We start from the raw sequence: 16,355 nt of genomic DNA on the forward strand, positions 1-16,355 counted from the left end.
CAGCCATCTGCCCACTGTACATTACGACAGATCCCCCATACAAACGTACACTTGAAATATGATCCGATCCTTTCACCACTGATCCAGATAACAATTACTGAGGCAGACCGAAATGCAGAAATATTTTTTCATGGAAATGTGAAGGCAACTAACAGTACAAACTATTCTGCTGCAGTATAACAGAGGTCAAGTGCACACTTGGATACTCTGCTGCACATAGGAAGGATAAAGGTCTTTTACAACTTCCATCAAATGGATCATTTCAAAAGAAAGATGTCCCCGGATGACACGATTAATGCAGTCTTCAGCTGCAGGCACTAACAATATACGCTCCTATTTACTGTTCTTCCACGACTAGCTTCAACACCGAAGCGGGAAACTGGTCTCCTAATAGGTTCAGGTTTTCTAGTCAACAGATCGCTGGTGATCATAGGGATTCATGACGTTTGACCAACATGAATAGCTGGCCTACATCTCATACACTACCCGACAGCTAATATACACTCTAGCACAGAGTAGGGGAGAGGAAAGGACCGTCATTTCATATATGAAGTAGACACGGGTGAGAATCAGAATTAACTGTGGCTGCTATCAATATTATGGGGGTACTGAGGAATAGGGAAAAAGGAGCATGCCACTTGTCTGTTTTTGGTCCCCTGGTAGATCATGTAACTCAGGCTAGTCCCTATACCGAAAAATTTTAGCCACTCTTGGTCCAAGTAATTAAGCTGCTTTTTTTATTTTTCCTATACGGAGTGTTTCCCATTCAAATACACCAGAGATCCAATATGTGCATGAACAAGTACACAGAACCCCAACCCTTCCTCCACATCTAAAGGTTGCCAATTTTCACATAATAGTCTCACAGTTTGGGTTAATACAGCATTTGTACTAAAGGAGTATGTTTACGTGTTGTATTTTTAGAAGACTGCTGATCAAAAGATATAGAAATCCTTTCAATGTAATGGTACTGTAAACAGATACTTTAAATGTGCTAAAGCAGCCAGCCCAACAATTAATAAGGGCCTGTTCACATCAGCGTTGGCTTTCCGTTCCGGGCTTCCGTCGGAGGTTTCCGTCGGGTGAACCCCGCAACGGAAAGTCAAACAAACCACAGCTTCCGTTTCAGTCACCATTGATATCAATGGTGACGGAAACATTGCTAATGGTTTAAGTTCGTCACCATTCCGTTTTTCCGACGGAATCAATAGCGCAGTCGACTGAGTTATTGATTCCGTCTTTAAATCAGCACTTATAAATAATTTTACCAAAACAAAAAAAAAACTTTTATTTGTAAGCAAAAATAATAAAAATCGATCAGACTGCAAATTTCAAACCTAAGACCAGAGCCAATAATTAAGACCCCAGACCAGACCCCAAAATACATTTAGACCGCTGACAAAAAAATAAAATAAAATACACATATAGCTAACAGGTCCTCTCCACTTTCAGGTGCTGCTTCAGGAACTTGTGTAGCGGGTGGCGGTAGTTCCACCACTCACGTTGGCCGACCTGACGTCACAGATGCATAGCAGCAGACAATGCAATCCTCTAATGCATCTATAACGGCAGGTCTGCAGGGTCCGGACGACAGGTCCTGATCGCCACGGAACCCCTGTTGTGGTCCTACAGAACCCCGGTTGGGAAAGACTGCTCTTAACCAGTCATATTTTGCATATTCGGTGGCTACTGGTTGCGAATACAACTCCCAAAGGGGATGTCATCCATCCTTCTAGCACTCGTGAATGGTAAATATGGCAGGTTTTTTTGGTATAATTTTTTAAATGAGAGTTATAAAATGATGCCATTGATATACATATCTAGAATAAGCCATTACAAATCACAATAATTTTAGATTTCTATGTACTAGACTTTTCTACCATCTCCTCAACTATTCTAATGTAAAACTTGTTCCACTTGTTTTGGTAAATGTTATTCTGCTCAGATCTCACATACTCTGGTAGAATATCGATCATCAAAGGAATGCTTGATCATCAGGCTCTTCAGCACACTGATGGCAATTTGCCTGATGTCTCTGAACTCCTGCAATGCGTTTCCCACCTCCCTAAGGAGGAGGCCCACCAAGAAATGGTTCTTGCAGAACTCGTCTGTCAGCGTGTAGTCAAGCTGTAGATCTGTAGGGGTAAACAGGGGTTAATTAAAGGCTAATAAATACAGCCATTTTTTTTGCAGTGTGAATTTCTTTGTAACAAACCAGTCAGCAATTTAATGATATGAGCCGAGCAAAACTGCGACACTCTTATTAATAAAACTGGGAACAAGTTTAAAATAACATCACATATAAGAAGAGAAACCGCTTATCTGTTGGATACCCTGCTAAACTAACAAGAAAACGGACATTTCATTTCATTTGGAATCTTTTGTGATATTTCAGAAAAAATTTGAATAGTAATGCAACATCAAGCTAAAATACTGAAGCTAAAGTGCAAAAACTGCCACACACCGCAAAGCCTGCACCTACCTACAGAAGGGTCTAATGACTCCATTGTTGGCGAAAGAAAGGCTAATTGATGAAAATAAAATGAGAAATAAAGAAATACTTATAAAATAAACTCTACCTACTAATATGATTTTCAGCATCTCAGTTATTACTTTACAACTGTGAAGTCAGTGTAAAAAAAAAAAGCAGAATGCAGAGCCCCTGTGAAATTTTTTATCAACGATAAACTTTTAAAGACGACCTCTCAAATTTTGTGAAACTTCATGAAGTAACAGGAGACCAAAATATAAAACCTCTCTCAAATATATATATAATTTAAAAAAATAATTGTATAAAACTAAAAATGTTGTTAATAATCTAAACTAATGATAAAACTAATTTAGTGACAAATGTTCTGTCCCTTAAGAACTAAGCGGTTCCTTACAGGCAGCAGTCAAAGTCTCAAGATTCTGTGAGACTTCCTGGTTCTGAGCTGGGAGATCCCACCCCTGAGAGTGGAGGGGGGGGGGGGGGCTGTTAGTGGAAAGGGGGGTGGAGTGAGTGTTTTGTCTCCTGCTTTCATCTTTTATAACAGTAGAGGCTGATGCTGACTTAGTAGTCAGAGATTCAAATAAACACTTTACAAGCAGCTGTCCAGAAGATCATGGATTACATCAAATGGCCTGAAAATATTCTTTTATCTTTATATAAATTACTAGTCATGCACCACATGCAATATTATGCCCAGTTTATTCTCCATTTTCCTAATATAAGGAGTAAAGTAAAAAATGTTCCCTTTTACTTTTGGCAGATGGCTAACATGGTTTTGTTTTTAGTCTTCCAATACACTGGATATTGAACTAGATCAGGGGTCTCTAAGCACACGGCCTGCCGGCGGCCCCTGGGGCTGTCATCTGCGGCCCATCGGACACAGAGCCGCTAGTACAGGCTCTGCTCTGGGACTCTGTGGAATTCCCTGAAATCGCTGTCCATATATGGACAGTGTTGTCAGGGTCTTCACCAGAGCGGAGTCCCGGGCAGAGCGCTAGTATAGGCTCTGCTTCGGGACTCTGTGGAATCCCCTGACATTGCTGTCCACATATGGACAGCGATGTCTGGTGCATCCCCAGAGCTGGAGTTCCGGGCAGACTGCTAGTATAGGCTCTGCTCCGGGACTCTGGGGAAGCCTCTGGCATCGCTGTCCATACATCGACAGTGATGTCAGGGGCTTTCCCAGAGCAGGAGTCCCAGTGATGTCAGGAGCACAGCTGGAGTCCCAGTGATGTCAGGAGCACAGCTGGAGTCCCAGGAAGAGCCTACTAGCACTCTGCCCGGGACTCCAGCTCTGGGCAAGCCCCTGACATCACTGTCCATATATGGACACTGATGTCAGTGGCTTCCCCAGAGTTCTGGCGCAGAGCCTATACTAGAGCTCTGCTCCGGGACACCGGCTCTGGGGCTGCCCGACATCACATTCCGGTCCAGGAGGATCCCCTGACGTCACTGTGTATGGACAGTGACATCAGGGGCTCCAACAGCAGAGGAATCCACAGCTAAAGCGTCGGCAACGCTCTGGCTGGTGATTCCACTCCTAGAGGGAGCCCCAATGGAGTGATCTATTTGGGGTGTGTGTGGCATCATCCATCTACAGCGGGCACTGTGGCATCTACAGCGGGCACTGTGGCATCTACAGCGGGCACTGTGGCATCTACAGCGGGCACTGTGGCATCTACAGCGGGCACTGTGGCATCTACAGCGGGCACTGTGGCATCTACAGCGGGCACTGTGGCATCTACAGCGGGCACTGTGGCATCTACAGCGGGCACTGTGGCATCTACAGCGGGCACTGTGGCATCTACAGCGGGCACTGTGGCATCTACAGCGGGCACTGTGGCATCTACAGCGGGCACTGTGGCATCTACAGCGGGCACTGTGGCATCTACAGCGGGCACTGTGGCATCTACAGCGGGCACTGTGGCATCTACAGCGGGCACTGTGGCATCTACAGCGGGCACTGTGGCATCTACAGCGGGCACTGTGGCATCTACAGCGGGCACTGTGGCATCTACAGCGGGCACTGTGGCATCTACAGCGGGCACTGTGGCATCTACAGCGGGCACTGTGGCATCTACAGCGGGCACTGTGGCATCTACAGCGGGCACTGTGGCATCTACAGCGGGCACTGTGGCATCTACAGCGGGCACTGTGGCATCTACAGCGGGCACTGTGGCATCTACAGCGGGCACTGTGGCATCTACAGCGGGCACTGTGGCATCTACAGCGGGCACTGTGGCATCTACAGCGGGCACTGTGGCATCTACAGCGGGCACTGTGGCATCTACAGCGGGCACTGTGGCACCTACAGCGGGCACTGTGGCACCTACAGCGGGCACAGTGGCACCTACAGCGGGCACAGTGGCACCATCTACAGCGGGCACAGTGGCACCATCTACAGCGGGCACTGTGGCACTATCTAAAAAGGGGCTGCCCAATCTTGACATGTGCGTCTGCCAAACGATGCCAACTGAGCCGCCGGACTGCATTTAGCGACACTTAAACTGTAAAACTGGATTGTTTAAATAAGCTCGTGGAGAATTCTCTCAAATTTTAAACCTAGCGCTATTATAGGAATGTAATATTATTATAGTAGTTCAAATAACTATTTGATTAACAATCATTTTGTATTGTATCAAATTTAAAAGTAATGCGGCCCGTCAACTTCCCATTATTTCTATGTGTGGCCCACATACCCGGCCGAGTTTGAGACCCCTGAACTTGATGGACTCTTCAAAGGTTTTGTTGGTTGTATGTCTATATATGGTATTTTTTACATGTCTGTGGTCTGTGTTCCCTCCATATGTATTTTGACGAAAAAACAAGAACAGTTATTTGAAAATCAGTTATGTTTGAATATTTATTAGCTAAATAAACTATATGGAAAAAAGGACAATAAACAGAGCTGTGTAAAAAGTCATGGTGTATGTATCTACCTGTGACCTAGCTAAACATCATGTGCGGTCCCTTTGATTGTGACAAGGACCGCATTTGACTCCCCCACAATATTTTGGATTGAGCACCACTGTCAGACATAAATTAATGTTTGGTATTAGTATTTAGCCTATTAAAAGGACTTAGAGGCATATTGCTGGTAATAAATACATACATACACATATATATATATATTTATCCTGCATACTGGCAGTACCTTTAGGCCTCATGCACACGACCGTAGCCGTGTGCACGGCCGTGATTTTCGGGTCGGCCGGCTGCGGACTGTCAGCGGACTGTCAGCCGCAGGCCGCCCGCACATGCACATGGCCGCGGCCATTGTTTTCAATGAGCCCGGACCGCAGAACCGGGCCGTAATAAGACATGCCCGTTCTTTCTGCGGTGTGGGCTCCCGGGCCGTGCACGGACCGCAAAAACTACGGTAGTGTGCACGGCCCCATAGAAAAGAATGGGGCCGCAATTCTCCCGTGGATTTTCGGGGGAATTGCGGCCGCAAAAACACGGTCGTGTGCATGAGGCCTTAGACTGCTTCCGCAGAAAACAGAAGAAATTTCAGAAATATTTACTATGCAAATATTTGGAAAATAGCTCCAAAATGTATAAATACCTTGATATCTTTGGATCCTACTCTTTCCAAATGGCATTGGCAAGTTCAAAGGAATGTAGTGCTCATGATTGCAGACAACTCTCAAAAACTCAAACTTGAATTCAAACAGCGTCTGGAAGAAAAATCGTACAGAGGAGCGACAATGACCGTGGGAAATCATCTATACTAATGCAAAGTTCTGAATTTTCATTAAGATGATACTTAGATTCCCTCCAAAAGACGCACTTACCTTTGGATCTCCTGGTGAAAAGAAACTCATGTAGTTGTTAATTTGCTTAAAAACAAAACCCCGGTCCATAAATGTGAAGCACCTCTGCAAAACATGAAAAATATATAATGACCAAGATTAAAAAAAGTCAGGTAAAGAATGTTTAACGTACATAATATTTGGTCTAAATGTTCAAGAATGAAAATGTATTTACCAATTTTATAATACAGCTATGCATTGACATGCTTTGTATAACCAGACATGGAGTTAAAGCTCTTGTAGTTAAAAGGACCGAGCTTTATTACCTTTATGAAGAATGCCAGGCTGTGATTAGCATTCCTGGAAGCCTCTGGATTGTCCTTGAATTTATGCGTTATGTGTGGCATAAGCATGTTAACCAGTGTTTCTACCGCATGATGAAAAGAGGCGGTAAATCTTTGGTTCCGTAGTAACTAGTAAGATAAAAAAGAAAAAGTATACTACTAATATGCATCTGGTTTGGCTGATGTGCACTATCTGCTGAGAATTCATGACTAATATGGTTATTTGGTTTCATACATCCTCTTAATCCAAAACATACATAAACCTTTACTTTTGACACTTGTTGCATTTAAAGAAGACAGGTCGGCTCTCCTCTACTGTTTTATTAAATACTTGCCAGTGCCCTATAGAATAACAAATCTGGATTATCTTTTCTTAAAGCACGGTGTTATGCCATTCCACACTGCCACGTCATACAGAAAGGTCGGACTGGAGGAAGAAGAGGGACTCGTCACCAAGACAACGACCGGGGAACGTATGAACTGCTTTTTATTTTATTTTTATCAGCAGCCTCTGCTCTCTATCAGTGATGGATAGAGAGAAGTGGCTGCCGATTAGTGTAATATATCTGTAATGTACTTCTGCCCGCCCGGCCGTTGCTAGGCAACGGCTCCGTCACACACGGACGGCACACGGCTGGCTTCCGTGTGCCTTCAGTTTTTTTGACGGCCCCATTGACTTGCATGGGCCTCACGGTCACGGAATCTCGGACCAAAGTAGGACGTGCTCTACTTTTGTCGGAACGGAGCAACGGGACTGTCAAAAAAACTCAAGTGTGCATGGCCCCATTGAAATGAATGGGTCAGGGTGCTAGCCGTCAGAAAAACGGCTAGCACCCTGAAGAAAAAGACTGAAGTGTGCACGAGGCCTTACTCCTCCAGGAAATTTACGCCAATAGGGTGTGTCCTTACACACCAACTGTCCAACCAGTGCTCACAGCGTCAAACCCTATAGGGACACATCCTATTGACAAAGGGGATGGTAAGGGCCAGATGTTGATTTATTCATACATATTAAAGGGAAACAGTACAACGCAGAGTTCTAAGAAAAGTTGCTCCAGATTTCTTATTTCATGATGAATACAGGTATTGACTAAAACAGACATGTCATGAGAACTGACAGGTGGTCTTTAAAAAGGAGACATCTGAAATTACTGTAGAAACAAAGGATCAAAATGACTGACTCACAAGATGAATATAGTTTTAAGCAGCACCTATAAAAAATGTAATGAGTGGTGCCCATCACCTGGTGGGCTTGGTCCATCTCACCCACTCCAAAGACACATTGGGAAAAGAAACACGGCAACAACACTTACAAACGTTTTAAATTCAAATGAACGTGTCCAGTGATGCAATATTTTTCAGCAATTAAATCCTTTTTAAAACATGTTTGAATACGTGCACAAGGCATCAACACTTAAATATTTAGGGACCTTCTCACAGCATCTAGAAAAGCTTTCCCAGAAGAAAAACCTCAAGACAGGATGTCACTCATTTATGGAAACGGAAACTTGTTTCAAGGGTAGTAATTTGTGGTAACACAACTATCTATTTTTCACTTTAATAGTGGCACTCTGGGTTTTATATATATAATCTCTTTGGGATCTGGGTGGCATATATAGATCGTAACGAAAAGAACGGTGAACGAGTACAGCATGCTACTGTATATATTAGTAAGGCCTAGAACACGCAATGTTACATTTAATAATACAATAATATAATAAAGCAAATTACCTAACACGGTAGAGTAAAAATCTCAATTAAATGGAATGTATTCTGTATGCTATTAGGTTCCCTAAGCATCCAATTGGCTCAGCGAATCGAAATAGCATTAATACTGTTAGAACGTGTTCTGAAAGTAGCTACAAACTGAAGTCGCACTAGGTTTTTCAATAGTTTGTTGATTACAATCCGGATACACTTAACCATTCATTAAAATAAATAGAAATCATACAGAAACGACAACACTGCACAGAAACAATATATAATACATACTTTTACTTTCGAATTCTCAACTAGGTGCTGGGCCATTGACTTTATCAAAACTTCAAAGAAAAACCAAGAATACTGCAAATAAGTAATAAACACACAAGAGTTAAGAAATGAATCACACAATAGAATATATATATATATATATACATACACACACATATCTATCTCTATATATCTATATCTATATCTATATATATATATCTATATCTATATCACACAGCAGCGAACACCATTTCTGACATTCAACAGCCCTTCTGCAATATGTTCTACATCTGACTCTAGTCGTACCTTGAGAAGCTTATTGCATGTTAAAAAGTCAGCAGAAGGCTTGAGGATCGCGGTCATGGATTTGGCCAGCTCTTCATGCACAGTCTTGTATTCTGAGGTGACATACGGTTCTGCCTTGTAGACGTACTGAGAAGTAAATTGTATATTATTAGAAACTGTTTATGCATGAAGTTATCATCATGTTGACCGTAAGACCTGTCACCCGTCTCTGCCTGCACCTCTACAGAGTCAGGCAGCAAAATTTTTGTTCTTGCATATTCCAAAAGAATACTTAATAATCTAATGCAGCATAAAAAAAGAGCAAGGCTGCCCTGTCCTCCCCCCAGTAGGCACTAAAACGGATTTTAACTTGTTCGTTTCTTTGCTATGGTGTTCACGATGCCCAAACTTTGTTACACTCATAACATGCTAGTTTTACTGTTAGATTAATTGGTCTATCAGCAATTTATATTTATTGTCATAATATAATATATATATATATATATATATATATATACACACACAATATATATATAAAATAATATATTATCAAGACTATCTATAGGCTTAGATATATATATATATATATATATATATATATATATATATATATATATATATATATATACAGTGAAGGAAATAAAGTATTTGATCCCTTGATTTTGCAAGTTTGCCCACTGTCAAAGACATGAACAGTCTAGAATTTTTAGGCTAGGTTAATTTTACCAGTGAGAGATAGATTATATTAAAAAAAAAAAAGAAAATCACAGTGTCAAAATTATATATATTTATTTGCATTGTGCACAGAGAAAAAAGTATTTGATCCCTTTGGCAAACAAGACTTAATACTTGGTGGCAAAACCCTTGTTGGCAAGCGCAGCAGTCAGATGTTTTTTGTAGTTGATGATGAGGTTTGCACACATGTTAGATGGAATTTTGGCCCACTCCTCTTTGCAGATCATCTGTAAATCATTAAGATTTCGAGGCTGTTGCTTGGCAACTCGGATCTTCAGCTCCCTCCATAAGTTTTCGATGGGATTAAGGTCTGGAGACTGGCTAGGCCACTCCATGACCTTAATGTGCTTCTTTTTGAGCCACTCCTTTGTTGCCTTGGCTGTATGTTTCGGGTTATTGTCGTGCTGGAAGACCTAGCCACGAGCCATTTTTAATGTCCTGGTGGAGGGAAGGAGGTTGTCACTCAGGATTTGACGGTACATGGCTCCTTCCATTCTCCCATTGATGCGGTGAAGTAGTCCTGTGCCCTTAGCAGAGAAACACCCCCAAAACATAATGTTTCCACCTCCATGCTTGACAGTGGGGACGGTGTTCTTTGGGTCATAGGCAGCATTTCTCTTCCTCCAAACACAGCGAGTTGAGTTAATGCCAAAGAGCTCAATTTTAGTCTCATCTGACCACAGCACCTTCTCCCAATCACTCTCAGAATCATCCAGATGTTCATTTGCAAACTTCAGACGGGCCTGTACATGTGCCTTCTTGAGCAGGGGGACCTTGCGGGCACTGCAGGATTTTAATCCATTACGGCGTAATGTGTTACCAATGGTTTTCTTGGTGACTGTGGTCCCAGCTGCCTTGAGATCATTAACAAGTTCCCCCCGTGTAGTTTTCGGCTGAGCTCTCACCTTCCTAGGATAAAGGATACCCCACGAGGTGAGATTTTGCATGGAGCCCCAGATCGAAGTCGATTGACAGTCATTTTGTATGTCTTCCATTTTCTTACTATTGCACCAACAGTTGTCTCCTTCTCACCCAGCGTCTTACTTATGGTTTTGTAGCCCATTCCAGCCTTGTGCAGGTCTATGATCTTGTCCCTGACATCCTTAGAAAGCTCTTTGGTCTTGCCCATGTTGTAGAGGTTAGAGTCAGACTGAATAATTGAGTCTGTGGACAGGAGTCTTTTATACAGGTGACCATGTAAGACAGCTGTCTTTAATGCAGGCACCAAGTTGATTTGGAGCGTGTAACTGGTCTGGAGGAGGCTGAACTCTTAATGGTTGGTAGGGGATCAAATACTTATTTCTCTGTGCACAATGCAAATAAATATATATAATTTTGACTATGTGATTTTCTGTTTGTTTTTTTTAAATATAATCTCTCTCTTACTGGTAAAATTAACCTAGCCTAAAAATTCTAGACTGTTCATGTCTTTGACAGTGGGCAAATTTACTAAATCAGCAAGGGATCAAATACTTATTTCCTTCACTGTATGTGTATGTATGTATGTATGTATATGTATATATATGTGTATATATATATATATATATATATATATATATATATATATATTTATTTTACACCAAGACTGTTAAAGGGATTATGGTGACATCTAAGCCTATACCTAAGTAATTTAATCTTTGGTGATGTTCCATAAGGGGAAATATGTATATAGATTGTGGCAAGATAAAAAATATTCATCGGCTAGCAGATCAAATAAAAGATGTTAGTAGTGAGGTTGAAAAAAGAAACTAGTCCATCCTGCAGAGTCTATCCAGAGCAAGGAAAAAAAAAAAAAACTGACAAAAAAAATTCTGTACTGTTACAAATTGTCCTCAATCCGAATAAATCTCTTGATCAATGACCCATCTCTAGCAATCTACTATACAACTTTAATATCATTTCCTTTGAGACATCTTAACCCCTTTTTTAATTAAATTTAATGACTCAACATTCACCATATCCTGGGGGAGAGTGTTCCATAGACAGACGACAATATAAAACAGATTCTATGTGGATAGAAACCCCTTCTTTACACTAGGCACAGTGAAGGTCACCATTATTTATGTCCAGGCCATAATATAGATCTCAGCATTGACCTTTAATATATTTATGTTTGCAGTTTTTAAGTCACCTCTATGGCTATCACAAATACGGTGTCAACACGACAGACAAAAAATGACAAATATTAGAAAAACAAAATCCTTCATAACCTATAATATAAGCCTTCATATAAAATAATACAAAAAAGCACACAGGAGGGTTTGGAATAAGTATGAATCGTGTCTTTGGGAGTCGCATACAAAGATGCGCCTCCAATGTTTGACATACCTTAACGTATGACCTCAAGTAGTTCTCCAGCCCCTCTTCATGGCACTGAGAGACAACATGGATAATGACCCTATATAAAACACATACCACAATTTTAGGCTTAGTGTATATATATATATATATATATATATATATATATATATATATATATATATATATATACTGTATATACACACACACACATACATAGGAGCAGATGCACTGATGTGGTCTAAGATTTAGACACAGTAAACAGACCAAGCAGTTGGAAGATGCGCCAGATTTATGACAGAGGTGCACCCTATATGATAAATTTGGCGAATTTTGCTTGACCTGTTAGACACATTTTCCTTGTACCAACTTTGATTTGTTTGTTTTTTTTGCAACAGATTTATGTGCCTGATTTCTGCCGCACTTTGTCGCCTTTTAGGCCATGTCGCCGATTTGAGAATCTTTTTAAAAATGCCCAGTGACACGAAAAAAACATGTTCTTTTTGGCCCATTTCAATAATAAACAGGTCTAAAACTAGATGGGACATTATGCGCAAGAAATGCACCACATTTTACAACATATTCAGTGCACAACAACTTTGGTACATCTGCCCCACAATTCTTTGTAATGCAGAAAGGTGTATGTGTGTACTTTTATTTCTTGCAAAAAACAACATATAAAGTGACACAGAATTAGAATGGAATTTGCCGTTAAATGGACACAACTTATGCTAATCTAATAGAATACCGGACATCAACTTTGTAATTTACTTAATGTTAAAATGTTCTTGTTTTAGCCATGCAAATTCTGTGTGAAGTTACTGCTACTAGGTGTCTCCCTTTTCGTAATTTGCTGTCCACCCCGTTTTCAAGAAAAATCTGTCTCTTCTTACAGAGAAGAGGAGACTGACTCCGTAAAGTGGGGGTGTGTCTTTTCACTGCCTACCCACAGAAGTCTATGGAGAGGGGAGGGGAGAGCGGAAGGAGGGAACAGGAGCAGAGAGAGACACAAACTCGCTGCCCAAAGAAGCCTATAAACGGGGGCGCAGTAGGAGAGCGCAAAGTGAGAGAGTCACAGACATGCTGCCTAAAGAAGTCTATGGGAGCAGGAGAAAGAAGCAGAATGAAAAACACACACAGACAGTGCAGCAGCTGCTAGTAAAAGTTGTAGCTCATCTCAGTACTGTATTCTCAGCTACACTGTTCATTAATGCTGTATAAGCTCCTCCACCCTATACACAGTACTGTGCAAAAGTTTTAGGCAGTTGTGGAAAAATGCTGCAAAGTAAAAATGCTTTAAAAAATAGAAGTGTTCGTTTTAGTTTTTTTTTTATCAAGTATCAAAATACAAAGTGAATTAACAGAAGAGAAATCTAAAACCAAATCAATATTTGGTGTGACCACCCTTTGCCTTCAAAACCGCATCAATTCTTCTAGGTACGCTTGCACATAGTTTTTGAGGGAACTCGGCAGGGAGGTAGTTCCAAATATCTTGCAGAACAAAACACAGGTCTGCTGTGGATGTAGGCTCTCTCAAATACTTCTGTCAGTTCACGTAATCCCAGACAGACTCGATGTTTAGACAGGGCTCTGTGGGGGCAAAATCATCACTTCCACGGCTCCACGCTGAAGATAGTTCTTAATGACATCAGCTTTATATTTGAGGTAGTTGTCCTGCAGAATAAATTTGGAGCCAATCAGACGCCTTCCCGATAGTATTGGATGATGGATAAGTATCTGCCTGTATTTTTGAGCATTGAGGACACCATTAATCCTGACCAAATCCCCAACTCCATTTGCTGAAATGTAGCCCCAAACTTGCAAGGAACCTCCACCATGCTTCACTGTTGCCTGTAGACACTCATTATTGTACCGCTCTCCAGCGAACAAACTGCCTACTGTTAAAGACAAATATTTCTAATTTTTACTCATCATTCCAGAGCACCTGCTGTCGTTTTTCTGCACCTCAGTTCCCATGTTTTCGTGCATAGTTGAGTCACTTGGCCGGCTTTGTTGCCACGTCGAAGGTATGGCTTTTTGGGCACAATTCTTCCATGAAGACCACTTCTGGTCAGACTTCTCCTAACAGTAAATGGGTGTACCTGGGTCCCACTGGTTTCTGCCAGTTTTGAGCTAATGGCACTGCTGAACATCTTTTTCGATTTTAAAGGGATGTAAGCATGATGTGTCTTTGACCCGCTGCACTGTTTCCTTGGCCGACCACTGCATCTACGGTCCTCAACGTTGCCCGTTACTTTGTGCTTCTTTAAGAGAGCTTGAGCAGCACATCTTAAAACCCCAGTCTGCTTTGAAATCTTTGCCTGGGAGAGACTTTGCTGATGCAGTATACTTACATCCTGTCTTGTTGGTTTGTTTTGTCTTGCCATGGTGGACCTGTAACATGAAACAGTCTTCCACAACCTCACCTTTGTAGTAGAATTTGGCTGTTCCTCACCCACTTTTAAGCTTCCTACAAAGCTGTTTCTTACAGTTAATGTCTGTTTCAACCTACATATGAAAATTATGATCATTATCACCTGATTCGTATAATTGGTTAATCATACACCTGACTATAATTCCACAAAATCCATGACTTTGTGCAAGTGTACCTAGAAGAATTGACGCAGTTTTGAAGGCAAAGAGTGGTCAATACTTATTTTGATTTCTCTTCTGTTCACTTTGTATTTTGTTAATTGACAAAAAAATAAAATACTAACACTTATTTTTTTAAAGCATTCTTACGTTGCAACAGTTTTAGGCAGCTGTGGAAAAGTGCTGCACAGTATTGTGTGTATGCATATATATATATATATATATATATATATATATATATATATATATATATATATATATGTGTAGATCTATATCTATCTATCTATATATATATCTATATCAGAGAGCAAGTTTATCCTCTTCTGTGTGTGCGCTGGGTATAGTGGAAATTATAGCAGTTATGATCCACCCACTTGCTCAGAGAAAAAAAAGAGAATCACAGAGAGCCGGCGGAGGGAAAAACTTTTAAAAAATTCCATATACAAGTCATGTAATAGACAAAATAGTGCAATTCCTCATGTACACACATGACATCACCTGAAAAGTTAGGTTTGCTTTAAAGGAATCATATACAATAAATTATATTATTCATTACAGCTTTTATCAAATTAAATCGCAAACACAGATTAACGTGACAAATCACACTTGGACTTGTGGGTATACAAGAGAAAATCGGTGACTATGATAATATGCATTATATACAGTATACTTAGATTTACCTGGTCACATTGACAGCCACTTCCTCCTGAGTAGCCCTTGTTAGGACTCTGAACATTTGGTTGAGTATGGTGGGCAGGAAGGCAATCATTACATGCCCTTCCATTGCATGGAGACTCTAAGAAGGTAGAAAAATGGAATGGGTCAGTTTGGGACCATGTTCATCAGTGGGACCAGTCCCAAAATATTACAAGGCAGTAGTGGGATACCTTGCATATCGGTCCACAGAATGCTGAATGCTATACACACCTTCCCACCCTCCAATCTGTCTTTCCTCCGATTGACAATTAGGTTTTCCCATACACAGTTGATCGCATGGAAATAGGCGTGTTTGGTCTGACATTTATCTAAGCAGTGAGGCCAGCTTGAGAAGCTTGCAACTGTCCAATCTATATGTAGCTTTATAAGGCTCCTATTGCTGTCAGATTGCACGTATGCCAGTTGTAGTGTTGTACTACTAAGCAAAATCAGCGGAGTGTATCGGCATGGCAGTATTTGTAAAAAGTCTAATAAACAATAGGATGTGGTTTCAGAGCTCTCTCCGCTCTCTGCTAATCTTATGTTTCCTGCTGATCGTCTCACATTCCAACCTCCATCATCCCACACCAATTATATTCTTAATACAGAATTATATCCAAAAGTCGCTTATTAGATTTACCTTTAAATATTTGACAAGATCACTTCCTAATGCTTGTGCTCCAGACTCTGTTTTCTGGCAATACTGAAAGAAGTTGTGCAAGTGCTGATCCTAAAAGCAAAAAAAATAAAAGCAAATGGCATAGTATACATTACTTCATTTTAATAGGAATTAAAAAAAAATAAAAATAAAAATTCTAACTAAATAACTGTCATTTATTAGGTAAAAATGGCTTCTATTGGTTTGGACCCATCTCTGCCTTGAATACGGTGTCGTGGTATGGATTCCAACACTGGCCATACATGGATGAACCTTTGCTGTTCAAGTGTGTCTTAATAGAACTGAAAGGAAAGCTTTGCATCTGACAATAAGGTGCTAAATTCCAACAAGGCCAATAACGTGTGTTCACGAATAGTGTTCACCAGATCAAACAGCCTTTTGTTTTGGTCCAGGCCTTTGCTATACTGCTTTTCTCACAGGTGACGTTAGTCTTATGCTTATGTTGGTGAGTTCTATCGAGGTTTCCGGTATTTTTGATGACAAGAATATCAGAAGCATGCAGCTGCAGGAAA

At 40.9% G+C, this 16,355-nt stretch overlaps 1 protein-coding gene across 17 annotated transcripts in view; it reads right to left on the minus strand.

The window, feature by feature from the left end:
* DOCK9 (dedicator of cytokinesis 9) overlaps nt 1-16,355 on the minus strand; it is a 225,879-nt gene that overhangs the window by 48,158 nt on the left and 161,366 nt on the right. For all 17 annotated transcript variants that reach the window (XM_075852428.1, XM_075852430.1, XM_075852421.1 and 14 more), the window contains exons 23-31: nt 15,805-15,894; nt 15,149-15,264; nt 11,907-11,976; nt 8,865-8,990; nt 8,580-8,651; nt 6,570-6,716; nt 6,286-6,369; nt 6,057-6,168; nt 1,957-2,135 (exon numbers count right to left, since the gene is read on the minus strand). In XM_075852428.1, the coding sequence (XP_075708543.1) occupies nt 1,957-2,135; nt 6,057-6,168; nt 6,286-6,369; nt 6,570-6,716; nt 8,580-8,651; nt 8,865-8,990; nt 11,907-11,976; nt 15,149-15,264; nt 15,805-15,894 (996 nt within the window). The remainder of the gene's footprint in view (nt 1-1,956; nt 2,136-6,056; nt 6,169-6,285; nt 6,370-6,569; nt 6,717-8,579; nt 8,652-8,864; nt 8,991-11,906; nt 11,977-15,148; nt 15,265-15,804; nt 15,895-16,355) is intronic.

The sequence above is a fragment of the Rhinoderma darwinii genome, chromosome 2 (assembly GCF_050947455.1).
Source record: "Rhinoderma darwinii isolate aRhiDar2 chromosome 2, aRhiDar2.hap1, whole genome shotgun sequence".
NCBI lineage: Eukaryota > Metazoa > Chordata > Amphibia > Anura > Rhinodermatidae > Rhinoderma > Rhinoderma darwinii.